The sequence below is a fragment of the Protopterus annectens genome, chromosome 1.part1 (genome assembly GCF_019279795.1).
Source record: "Protopterus annectens isolate FY-2018-M chromosome 1.part1, PAN1.0, whole genome shotgun sequence".
NCBI classification, from domain to species: domain Eukaryota; kingdom Metazoa; phylum Chordata; order Ceratodontiformes; family Protopteridae; genus Protopterus; species Protopterus annectens.
The window spans coordinates 1,262,351,558-1,262,363,873 of NC_056726.1; the positions used below are offsets into that span (position 1 = coordinate 1,262,351,558).

General features: G+C 36.7%; 1 protein-coding gene across 3 annotated transcripts in view; it reads right to left on the reverse strand.

The window, feature by feature from the left end:
- Positions 1-2,848: 2,848 nt before the first annotated feature.
- LOC122809750 (netrin-1-like) overlaps positions 2,849-12,316 on the reverse strand; it is a 1,405,978-nt gene continuing 1,396,510 nt past the window's right edge. For all 3 annotated transcript variants that reach the window (XM_044081490.1, XM_044081472.1, XM_044081480.1), the window contains one exon: positions 2,849-5,007. In XM_044081490.1, the coding sequence (XP_043937425.1) occupies positions 4,679-5,007 (329 nt within the window). In that variant the 3' untranslated portion in view covers positions 2,849-4,678. The remainder of the gene's footprint in view (positions 5,008-12,316) is intronic.

Sequence of the window (12,316 nt, forward strand, 5' to 3'; positions counted from 1 at the left end):
AACCTACTCAGAAATTATCTATGTCTGACATACAAGGCCATGTCTAACCCAGAATTGATGGACATGCTCCACCTAAAGAAAACCATATTCCCTCGAGTCACACGCTCTAAGGATCTAAACCTCACCACAACAATAAATAGGACATGCTGGAGGGATAGATTCCTGTTCCAGAGACTTCCCATGCTCTGGAACAAGATTCCAATCTACATTAGGCAGAGCTCCTCACTAACACTCTTCAAGAGAAACCTTGATGAGTGGATGGGAAACAGAATGTTTACCCCAGGGATCACTTCAATGGCTCTACTGGACAGATGCAGAGGGAACTAATCTAAGGGGGTGGCGAAAGCCAACACATTTTGGCTAGGCTTATAAATGCCTTCGGGCAGATAGCCTAGTACCTACCTATGAACCTTTGAACCTATATGTCCAAGAAATAAATGACATTGCTGAAAATTTGAAGTAAATTGGTGCTACAAGACCTGTTCTGCCTAAAGCCATGCTAGATTATATTTTTAATAATAAAGTTATTTACTTCAATGCATTTTAGTACAACCCTCTCAAAACATTTACTCAGTATACAGGTAAGATTAATAGGCCATAGTTTCTAATGCTACATTGATTGCACACTTTAAACAGTGGGATGATGGCAGTTTCCTGGATTAGATTAACGTAACCTTCATTGGTAAAACAACTGAAAAATAAGTGAGGGACATAATGATAATATTGTGCTAAATGTGATTGAAAAAGAGGCCATTAATGTCATTGAGTGAGAAGCTGAATCATTATTAATTTTATTTAAGGACTCAACAACGAACAAGAGCTATTGTAAAATTTCAGATGGTCCCAGTGAAGGCATCACACTTACCTATGTTTTCTATTATTTTGACAGTGGACCAGCACAGCACTTTTCTGCCATTTATTTATAATGATTAGAGCTTATGAGGATATGGGAGCACAGACATTTTACTTAAAATGTAAAAATCCCTAAACCTATGACTTTAGACTGGTCAAACTCAGACTAATGTTTACAAAAACAAAATCTGTAAAGAACGAGTTACTTTTTGTTGCTGTTGTTGTGAGACTTCATGTGCAATATAACCATAATCCTAGATATTGAGTTAAAAATGGACAATAACAAAACTAGATATCATTGGTTTCTGCATTAAAAGGAATTCCAACTACTTAGCATGTCGGATGACTTTTTTTTTGTAGATAGCAGCAAAGTGAAATCCAATGCTTGTCTGTCATGTCTGCATTACTTTAATGTCAGGATTTGTTGATGCTTGCTCTTCACCTGATTCACAAGCTTTATTGTGAGTGCTGTCTAAATTACTAATGTGTCAAAGTACATGCTTCAAGAGCTACTGAATGAAGCTATTATCTTTGAAGCACATTCTGTTCAGATTTTCTTTTATTTGCTTGGAAATTTACAATTTGAATGATAGCAGGTCTGATGTATAAAATACCAGTTTCTGTGACAGCATGTAAAGCTGCTTCTTTCACTGTATTGGTTCATTATTACATCCGCAGCAGCAGCACTGTGATCTCATTGACTCTGGTCACACTGCCAGTGTTGGATTTGTCATGCCACTTTTCCCTGATGCTAATAAGTTTGCACTATTGGTAATGTTTGTGAATCTTTAGTTTATGAGAGACTATCTTTCTTTAATATTATCAGATATATTTATCAAAAATCATGTTTCATCACTAACAAGGTAAATAGTTAATCCAAGTTGTCTGATCTTCGGGGGTAAGAATGTTCGCATTTATTTCCAAGGCTGAATGACCTTGCAGTTAATATATATTGAGTTGTTTAAGCTAAATGGGCACAGCCTCATAAGCAGGTGATTAAAAATGCTTTTTTTTATTGGCTGAGACTCAGATGTGCAATTGTAACACAACTGCTCAGTGCATTATGCTAGAGTGAATCAGAGACTGCTGAATAGCTACAGCAGTAAGAATTGTATAACAATGACCTTGTTGATGATGGTGGTTTATAAATGTGATTTCCCAAGGATAAGAGTAATTCTGTTTAGATAAGGGCACTTCCCCAAACATTTCCAGAAGAAAGGAAACAACTCTACTGCATTACTTGAGGTACAAAGCAAAAAATGTGTACACTGTCTTTTGATGGTGTACATGAATTCATTTGTATAACAGGAGTGAGGCTGTAAGCACTGTGGCAGTCAAGTACTGCAAAGCTCTGTGTGAATGGGTGTGTGCGTGCATGTGTGTGCGTGTGTGTGTGTGTGCGTGTGTGTGTGTGTGTGTGTGTGTGTGTGTGTGTGTGTGTGTGTGTGTGTGTGTGTGTGTGTGTGTCTGTGTGTAAGTAGGCATGTAATTTGGTATGTGTATGTATGTATGTGTGCATGTATGTGTCTGTGCATGTGTGTTATGTGTGTGTAGGTATCTTTGCATTTGCATTGTGTGGATCGGTATAGGGAACACCACTTCACATGTATGTGAACAGTGTTTGATGTAAAGACATGACAGTGTGTCACTAATGAGCTGTTGTTTTATGTGGCTTTATCATTCTTTGAAATGCACTGCCCAGATGGTGCTGGCAGCACCATTTTGCATGAATCTCAGTCATTTTTTTTGTAAGTCAGTCATTTCACTGATCAGATCTTTCATGGCATTTTACTTTATAATGTAGTGTGCTTTTCAAGCTGAGATAAAGGCCTTGATATATTTACATTACATCTTGTATGTCTGTAGCCGGCATAGACAGGTGTTTTGTCAAGTGAGAAATAACTATAGATTTCTGGTACAGCATAATTAAACAAAGAATTAAAGAAATATTCTTAAAAAATACATTATAAATAGAAAGCAACAATTTTTTTCTATCTTTTATTTCACTCTCTCAACCATATTTGTCTCCAGGTATATTGTATGTGACCCCTATCACTAAAATTTATGCATCATTCAGTTTGTAATGAGGGCCAGACAGACAGAACAGAATGCATGAAACAGACAAAACTCTAATAAACAAATTTAACATAAAGCGCTCTCTAGTACTCATTTTACATGTAGTCTTACAAGTATTCATATTTCATTTATGATTGAAATGTCTGGGGTAGTTTTTTTATGACAGACTAAAAGCTTCTTCTATCCCCTACACAGATACCCATAAAAACAGATTTTAGCAATGTCTCAAACCACAAAGAGACAGCAATCATCCTGGTCTATAAAAAAGGGATGTATATAGTCATCCTTGTGATATAGTCAGTGATAACACCCACGTCTTGATTTTTAGGACAAGAGGTACAATTCTGTTGCTGTTGTATTTATGACATAACATTTACACAATTGTTTCAGATGGCAAAATATATGGATTTTGTGGAAGATGCAAATATTGTTTAATGTATGAGAGCATAATAAGGCACCCTAATTGGTGTTGCTATTAAATACATTAATGTGTCTTGTACACAAGTTCAAAATGTTCAAAATACAGTTGATAACACGGACATGTTCGGCTTATTTACAGAGTGGAATCATGTCAACTCAATCTCAATAAATTCTAAAAGCGTTATTTTTTCTCACTGCATTAATTATAGTTTCCCCCACAAGGATACTTATTTGTTTTGAATGGCTGGTAACAGAGAAGTCTGATATAATTAAATGATACTGGTCTGCGGTATCAGAAGCAAAAGCAGGTTTCTGTACCTTGTATATTTCTGGATGAAACAATATCATTCACATAGACACTTTCAGATGGTGTAAAGAATGCAAAGACATTTTTTGCTGTACTATAAAAGTGAGTTCCTTCCTAGAACAGTAATAGATATGCAACTGTAAAAAGCCTTTTAAGGACTTGTTTAAAGATATAGTTAATAATTGCCCCTAGATGACAAGAACACTGCTTCATCAAACACTGGATGATGTCTAACTCATGTGACATTTTTTGTGGTTTGCAACACACTACAAGAAAACTCTATTCAGAATGGACGTGCACAGAGACATCTACATACCACACCTCTGTCTAGCGGGAAGATAAATTAAAAAAATGAAAAAAAAAATATTTTTATATACAACAGCAGTTGTTGACTACTTTATTCCAAACAAATATTTTCATAGAGGTTACTATTTTTTCAATCAATAAAATAAATCTGAGAATATTCATACATATACTAACAAATACTGAAAATTATGCCAACAAATCATATGATTACTTTAGAAAGCTGACTCCACTCATAAGCCCACTCCAAATAAACTTACTTTGACAATTTGTTTCTGCAAGTCCATATAAAAGGACAGTTTCTGACTCTGCAAATTACTTTTATAAAATTACCCTGTTTCAGCAAACTGAAAATATGGCCCCAAAGCAAATTCTTCTGGTTTATATTTTTTGTCACTGTCCAGTTTCTACTTAATAATTATTAAAGCCTTTAGTTTTGCTCATATATCTTTTCAGTGAAGTCCAGTCTTCACATCATAGAGTTTTCAGCACTATGCACAAATGAAGTGACTGGATGTCTAAGAAGAAATGCAGCTTCCTGCCTAAAGTGGACACTGGAAATGGAGTAGCAAACTGTGGCCAGTGTACAGTTTTGTCTGCACATGCATTACTCATGGGTAGTCTTTTGTCTGCCAAGAAATATAAAGTCAGTTTTGCAATTCAGATCTCAAAGTTCAGCCAACATTTTTTGATGAATCACATAATTTTGTCTATTAGTATTCATGTTGCATTGCATGTTTCCCTTTTGCTTGCTTGCTGGAACCGCCGCAACTTTCTAGCCCATACATCTCGCCAGGGAAGGGCTAAGCTGTTTTTGTCCAGAATGAGACGAGCGGGGTCTGGTGACTCCTCATCACTTCCAATGATTAAGTAGGTTTTTCCAACCTGCAGCCGTAGGCAGTCACAGGTCAGGTCTTGGTCAGGCACCCACAGAGACTGCTCTCCCCTTCGGAGTGGGATTCTACGCTGCTTATAGATGGACAGTACAGTAATAGAAAACTTCCACCACTCACCAGATCTCTCCATAGCCTTTAGTTGTGCTTGGAGGACTGTGGAGAAAGAATGATATTAAAAAGAAGTTAAAAACATATAACAACAAAGTTATAATGCATTAAACATGGGTCTATTGTTCAAAATGGCTTTCAGTGAGTATCAGTAACTTCACAAAATGGCTTGTATCTCATGTTATATCAGATCCATTTTAGGATGTCTAAGTAAGAGATTAATGCAACAGTTTATGTGTGTTATGAAATGTGTCCATCTAGAAGAAGAATACTTAATAAAGACATTTTAAATCTTGTGTATGCTAATGAGGACAATGTTCCCAAAGCTATAATAATTGGTTGCTAAGATCTTTGATCACCAGGTAATATAGTTCAATAGAAAAAAACAAAGCCACATTAGTTCCCTACCTCCAAAAATAAATAGCTTGTAATCCTTCAGACGTTTCAATCTCAGTAGCTCTGGCATCTTATAGTTATGCACTGACTTTCTATTACTATTTACTGTTGTTATTTTCATTTGTTTAACAGGTAGGTGAACTCATCACATTAGACCATTTATCTACCATGTTCAGAAACACAGACAATACACGCATGTTGACAATTCAAGGAGTAATACAAACATAGATCTGAATTTAGTATAGGGCACAAAATAGAATAACAACAAATGCAAATACATGAAAATAAATTAAAAAATATGCTACAGTTGGATGATTATCCCAAAACATGTAGTCATAAATGTTCAGTAGTACAGGCCCAAATATTGAACCCTTGACAATGTCAATAGGAATCTAGATAGCCTGGTTAATGATGTGATACAGGCAAAAATATCCTTTAATGAAAAAAAGGAATGGCTGTTAACACTTAAGGCCTAAGAAAGATCTAAGTACAATGGACAGTAACCAAGTCTTAAGTTTAGCCTATATCACTGTATTGTTTCCAATAAGGTTGTTTCAGCATCAGAACTTGTAATGGACTGTTTGCTAGAAATCAGAATATATATGATGTGTATCATCACAGTAGGTCCGGCCTATGAATTTCAGTATCCTTTTTTCCAATGGACAAGGTAGTAAAACAGAGAATGTTGATGATGTTACAGGAGTTGTTCTTCTTCTTTCGGCTTTTCCCAGTTAGGGGTCACCACAGCGGAACTCTGGTCCGCTAATGATTGGCAGTAGATTTTTATGGTGCCAAGGTACCAGCTCGACACCCAACCTTCAATGAAGGCATGCCTATTTACGCATGTCTTTTGAATGCCACTCGACCGCGGGGAGGACATGCAGACTCCACACAGAAGGCGCTCCAGCCAAGAATCGAATGGGAGAACCTCTTGCTGTGAGGCAACAATGCTACTGCTGCACCACTGCCACTGCGGTTTGATGATGTTACAGGAGCAGTGAGTCTAAATAAAGAGGACTTCCTTCCATTCATTTTGTACAGTATCTTTAATATGATTTCTGTTAGCAATTTTGGTAATGCAAGGCTAGCATATCTACATAGAATTGAAGACTGAAATAGTATCTTTAGGGGTAGATCTCAAGTACATTTTTAGCTTGACTTTTGACTTCCTCTGTTCTAACAGAATAGAGACTGAAATTTGGATGCATTTGGGAACTATACTGTATGAGTATTACTGTTTGAGCTATATGAATTAAGATTTTTGAAGTTATTACAGAAAAATATTGTCACTAGCTAGGTGTTTGGCAAGTGGCATGAATGAATATGTACTTTTATTATGCTGGTTAAGACATTTCTGAATATTATTCCAGTATTCATTTGTAGCAATGTGGCTATTTATAGTGAAAAAAGATTGTTTATTCTGACTGATAAGTTAGCTGTTTTGCTGCAAATCTCCTCAATTCACTACAACGTGACAGCCTGGGCATCACATAAATATCGTTTAGAGACTGGGCCCTATTCAACCAATGTTTGTGTTTGAGCTTGAGATATCTGAGAAGTAGAAGGATATGTGCCTACCTGATGCTATGAGGTAAATTACGATTACTAAGATGGAAGGAAACTTTTCTAATCCTTGATCAAAGGAAGCTACAGAATCCATGCAATATCAGGAGACATTAACTAGTAATTTTCTGTATAATTCAGTATTATGGGTTCCAGCTACCCCAACGTAAATGGATAATGGAGTCACAGTGATTTTTTATAGATGTATGAGAAGATGCTAACAGTAGTAGCTTAAAGTTCACAAGTAATTATTTAATGTACTGATGTCAAAGGCCTCAGTCTAAAGTACATCTACTGCATAAACATCAGTGCAGGTGAATTATGGCAGTAGTTTAATTAAACCTTTTTAGGTTAAGTGTATCACGTATGAAACATTCTAAAATAAGACCCAGTCTGTGATCATTTCATACGTGGTTATTAAACATAGCAAGCTAAAATTTTTCACTTGTCTTTGATACCCTGCTAGATTTATTAAAGCCTTTTACACTTTTAGGTTTTTTGACTAATTTCTAATATGCATATGCATCATGCAATGCTTGTCTTTTCTTCCTGACATACAAAGACTTACCAAAAGCATAAAATACTGGTAATTTTGAGATCATACTATCATATTACCAAAATGTTGAAAAGTACAATATAAAACCCCTCTGCAGGACCCATGTTAGTTAATGATCCTTGGTCCTCATCCCTTCAAAATCCATGTTAGCTCTTATTCCTGGGACCACAGTCATAGGAGATTTGATATTTTAGACTTTTAGACATTGTAGTTTTCAGTGTTTTGGTCTTTTGATATTATGTTCTCAGGCTTATGTGTCTCTAGATTGTGGGCTTCAAGAATTAGATAGTAAATCCAAATACTGTTATGTTAGGCTACTGTAACATATGCAAATGACCCTTATGAACACCAGGTTTTTCAGCTAATTGGTGATTCTGAATGCCCATGACTTGTTTCATCATTTTAATGGACAATTTCACATCAAAAGCCAAACCCCACTAGCTGTGGATATGCATATTTTGGCCTGGTTATGACCTCATCAGCACAGCACAAGCAAGGCGTTTGACTAAGCATACGAAACACAGGGCTGTTATACCCAGCTGATATCCATTATCATTAGGGTGACTGCAAAATATCCCAAATAAATAATAAATGAGAATAATTGAATAATTAATAAATTATAATAAGTAATAAATACATTAAAAATACAAATAATAAATGATAATGGCAAAACAAGTCATGGGCATTCAGAATCACCAATTAGCTGAAACACCTGGTGTTCATATGGGTCATTTGCATATATCCCATGTGCCTCTGATTCTAGAAGTTTGAGAGATCACTCATTGGAAGTTCCAGCTTGCCTGGAGTTTTCATTTAGTTTTTACTGATTGTTTTTTGTGTGCCCTTCTCACTCAGTGCTGCTGTAAAATATATACTTATTGGAATAACTCATCTATTCTTTCTCTTCTTTCTTTACCTATCTCACCTGTGTTGACCCTGTCATTGGTTTATATCTCACTATTAATCTATGATACAAACATTCTTGGTGATCAGAGACTGTTATGGGATAAATCCTAGAACCTACTGATGAAGACCAGCTTTGAGAGAAGTTGCTGAGTTAAAGAAAGATGCCTTCCATATACTGCTAGTGGTTGGATAATAGTATTTAAATTATAAATACCAGCAAGCCAGGAAGGCAGCAACTTCTACAGTTGCCAAAGCAAAGTGCTGAGTGTGGGAGTAGTTTTGTGATGACTTTCTGGGTGGCATTATAAAGGTTCTGACAAAGTATCTGATTACATAGGGAAAAATAAGAATGGAAATACCCCAGCTATTATTAGCAAGGTTGAAAAGCCATGTATCTTAACTGTTTTTTTTTTTTTTTTTTTTTTTTTTTTTTTTAGGTGGAAGAAACACTTAGAGCAACTCATAAATCCAGTAGGATCTGCACATATTGGAAGAGGCTGTGTAATAAGCATTTGGTGGGATTAGATCCAACTGTGTATATGAGGTCAGTACAGACGTATATGACATCCAGCCTAATGATGAACACTGCATATTGTTGGAGTTTTTTACTTAATATTCCTTTTTAGTTTTGTGCATAACCCTCCTGGGAAGGCAATTTGGAATATCAGTTCCATTTATCAGAAGGGGGGCAGGAGGGTATTTATAAATTATGGTAATAAATGGGGCCCAGAGTTATTGCTATATGCCATCCATGTGCCTGTATTTGAGAAGTGAAAGTCATGTCCACATTTTGAATGTTGTGTTAAAAACATTCACTGTAGACATAGAACTTGAGATCACTAGACTTTGTGGTCTTCGACATTTGGATGTTTTTCTATTAATTTCTCAGGATTATGGGCTTCAAGACTGTGGGGTTCAGGATTGTGATATTCCTGTTTGTGATCTTTAGGCAGGTAGTTTGAAGAGGCCAACAAGACCTTAAAAGAATGCAGTTTGAGGACATAAGGGTTTCATCTTTGTTGTTCACAGATGATGTCTTCTTAGCCTTTAGTCACTGTTTTCTCCAGCCCTGAATTGGGTCACTGCAGTGCAGTAAGGGGCTGGGATGAAAATGAGCATTTCCATAGCAGAAGTCCCTAATAGTTGTCTGCAAATGAAGAATGAGTGGAATGGATACCTCAACCAGAGATGTTTAAGCATTTTTGTATTGTTTTTGACTGAAGGCAAAGGGGACTGGATCGTGAACAGCAGACGTGTGAAGCAGAATCAATATTATAGTCATTGTAACAAACTTGATAGTGGAGACAGAACTAAGTCATGGCTCAGAAATACAAATTTACTAATCGGTCTATGTCAACATCCTCAGGCACAATTGTAAACTTGGGTAAAGATGAAAAAGGTGAAAACACAGATACAAGCAGTTCAAATGAGGAACTTCCACATGGTAACTGGCCTCAGTCTCTATAACAAAATAAGGAATTTGGCAATTCAGAAGGAACTGAAAGTGGAGCCAACTGCTTCTTCAGGGAGAGGTAGTTTGTGAATTTTGTAAGTATCATATAGGTGTTTTAGGTATAGCCCACTGAAAGGAGAACCTTTGTCAGTCTGAGGGAAAGACTGAAAGGATTATACCTCAAAGCCTGCTTAAGAACACTTGGGGATACCAAAGAATAATCTGGTTATTGATGCTGGGAATAGTGAGTATACAAAAGCACTGCTTAGCTTGCTGCCACTATAAATATCACAAGCATAAGTGGTTAATAAAATGGATGGCTGGATGGATGGATGGATGGATGGATGGATGGATGGATGGATGGATGGATGGATGGATGGATGGATAGATGGATGGATGGATGGGTGGATGGGTGGATGGGGGAATGCATGGATAGATGGACAGACGGCTACCTGGCTATCAGAAACAAGCACCTTTTTATTTCCACTGATGCCCCAACTTGCCTGCCACTTGACTTTTTGTGTCCTAACAAACTTTACTACATCCAGTATCTCTATTCTTGCTGAGATCATAACTGTTTATAGAAATTTCAGGTATATCGTCATTGTGAGATGATACTTGATAGAGTTTATTACTGTTACAGTATAGGTACCAGGGTTTACTGCATGCTGAGTAGAGGTATTTAAACTTTAACTCAGTTAAACAGCTCTTGAAAATAAGGTAATTTAAAAAGATTGCATACTATATGGTAAACTGACATATTACTCTGTGACAGGTCAGCTTTTAGTTTTGTAACTATGCTTTTAATGTTTCAGATTTAGTTTTATTTTGCATAGATTTGACAGTAGGAATGGTAGAGCATGTCTGAATACTTGTGTTATGTCACAACATTTTGTTGTTCTATGATATGCAGTATTCAGGGTATTTTCTGCTTCACAAATCTAATTAAAAGTTGAACAAGTTGGAAAAAAAAGTACCCAGGTTGTAGGAAAGATGGGAGACAGAGAAATATTTCAATGAGGCTGGCAGGAGTGTAAAATAGTCATCTAATGGTCAGTGTGAAGAACATAGATTATGGTGGGGTAATCTGTTTGTTCAAAGGTATTGAGGAAGAAAGTATGTGGAGGCATGTAGAGGGGCAGAGGAGAGCAGGGTAGTGGGGAAAGTAGCAGCAGGGGTTAGATAAAGGGTAAGAGGGGGGTGGATGATGCACATACGGCTGACAATTTAGGGAAGTTTGAGGTCTTAGTGAGAATACTGAGGCAATTTCTTAGGGATAAGAACTCAATGAAAGGTATTAGAAAATTTAGGCAAGTGAGTAACCAAAAGAAGATGACAGGAAGAGGGCAAATTCAATGGGAAATTTGGAGTTTCTAAACGAGAAATGGGGAGTTAGACGCCAAAAGTGGAAAATGAATTACTGAATACACAGTTGAAGTTCTTGTCAAGAATAATTCTATGCATGAATAATTAATGGAGTCGGAAAATGGAATTTAGAAATTTTGTTTTCTGTGGAGACAGTGCCAGGTAAGGTCATTAGAATAATGGGTTAAGGCTTATTAACCTAACCATTGAGGAGAAGAACAAAAATACCCATACGTGATTTCATTGGTGGGCACAACTGCTATGCAAGAGAATCTGTGAATGCGGTAGAGAAGAAGGTATTAGAGTATGAAAACATTTACAGTAGCACAGAAATATCCGAAAGTTTAACAGAGATGCTGACAGTTCTGGATGTAGATAGAGTTACAAGAATGAGGAAAGGGGACTTTAAAGAGTAATCAAAAGACTGGAAAGGAGCACAATGATTCTGGGTGACAAGGGACTAGATGAATATAATACTTGGTGATAAAGAAATGCATGTATACCTAACAAATGTCCCTTTTTGTTAGGGGTATGTTTAATTTTGGCTCAAACTTTTGACTTCATCTAGCCAGTGCTGTGGCATAGAGGGCTCTAACTAAAGCCCAGGTGACCTGGGTTTGATTAGCAGCTCATGCATTTCAGGTACTGGCAGGGAGGGATGAATGTGCTCCTCACAGAGGGAGGGTATTTATCTAATTGTCCATGGGGAGTCATGGTCAATAAAGGGAGTAGCCTTTGGATGTAACAGGTGAACATAAGGGAGGGAAGGGAAATCATCAGGTAGGCTGTCGTATGTCCTATGTTATGATTCAAGATGCACAGGTGGGGTAGTTTGTTTACATGCTTTATTATATAGAAATGCATCAGGATGGATAGCAGCAACATAAAATATAATTGAACTGATTAATTGACAGACTAACACATATATGCATTCTTACATCTCAACAGCTCTCTACAAAATGTCAGTGTAGCTCGCACGTGCTCAGTATTTATACACAAACAAGCACATGGAAACTTTCTTAAAGGCATACATACATGCTGATCTGCATAATCCCTCTTTAATGAATTGTCCACAATAAAATGACATTTGAAAAAGATGTGCAATTATATAGACA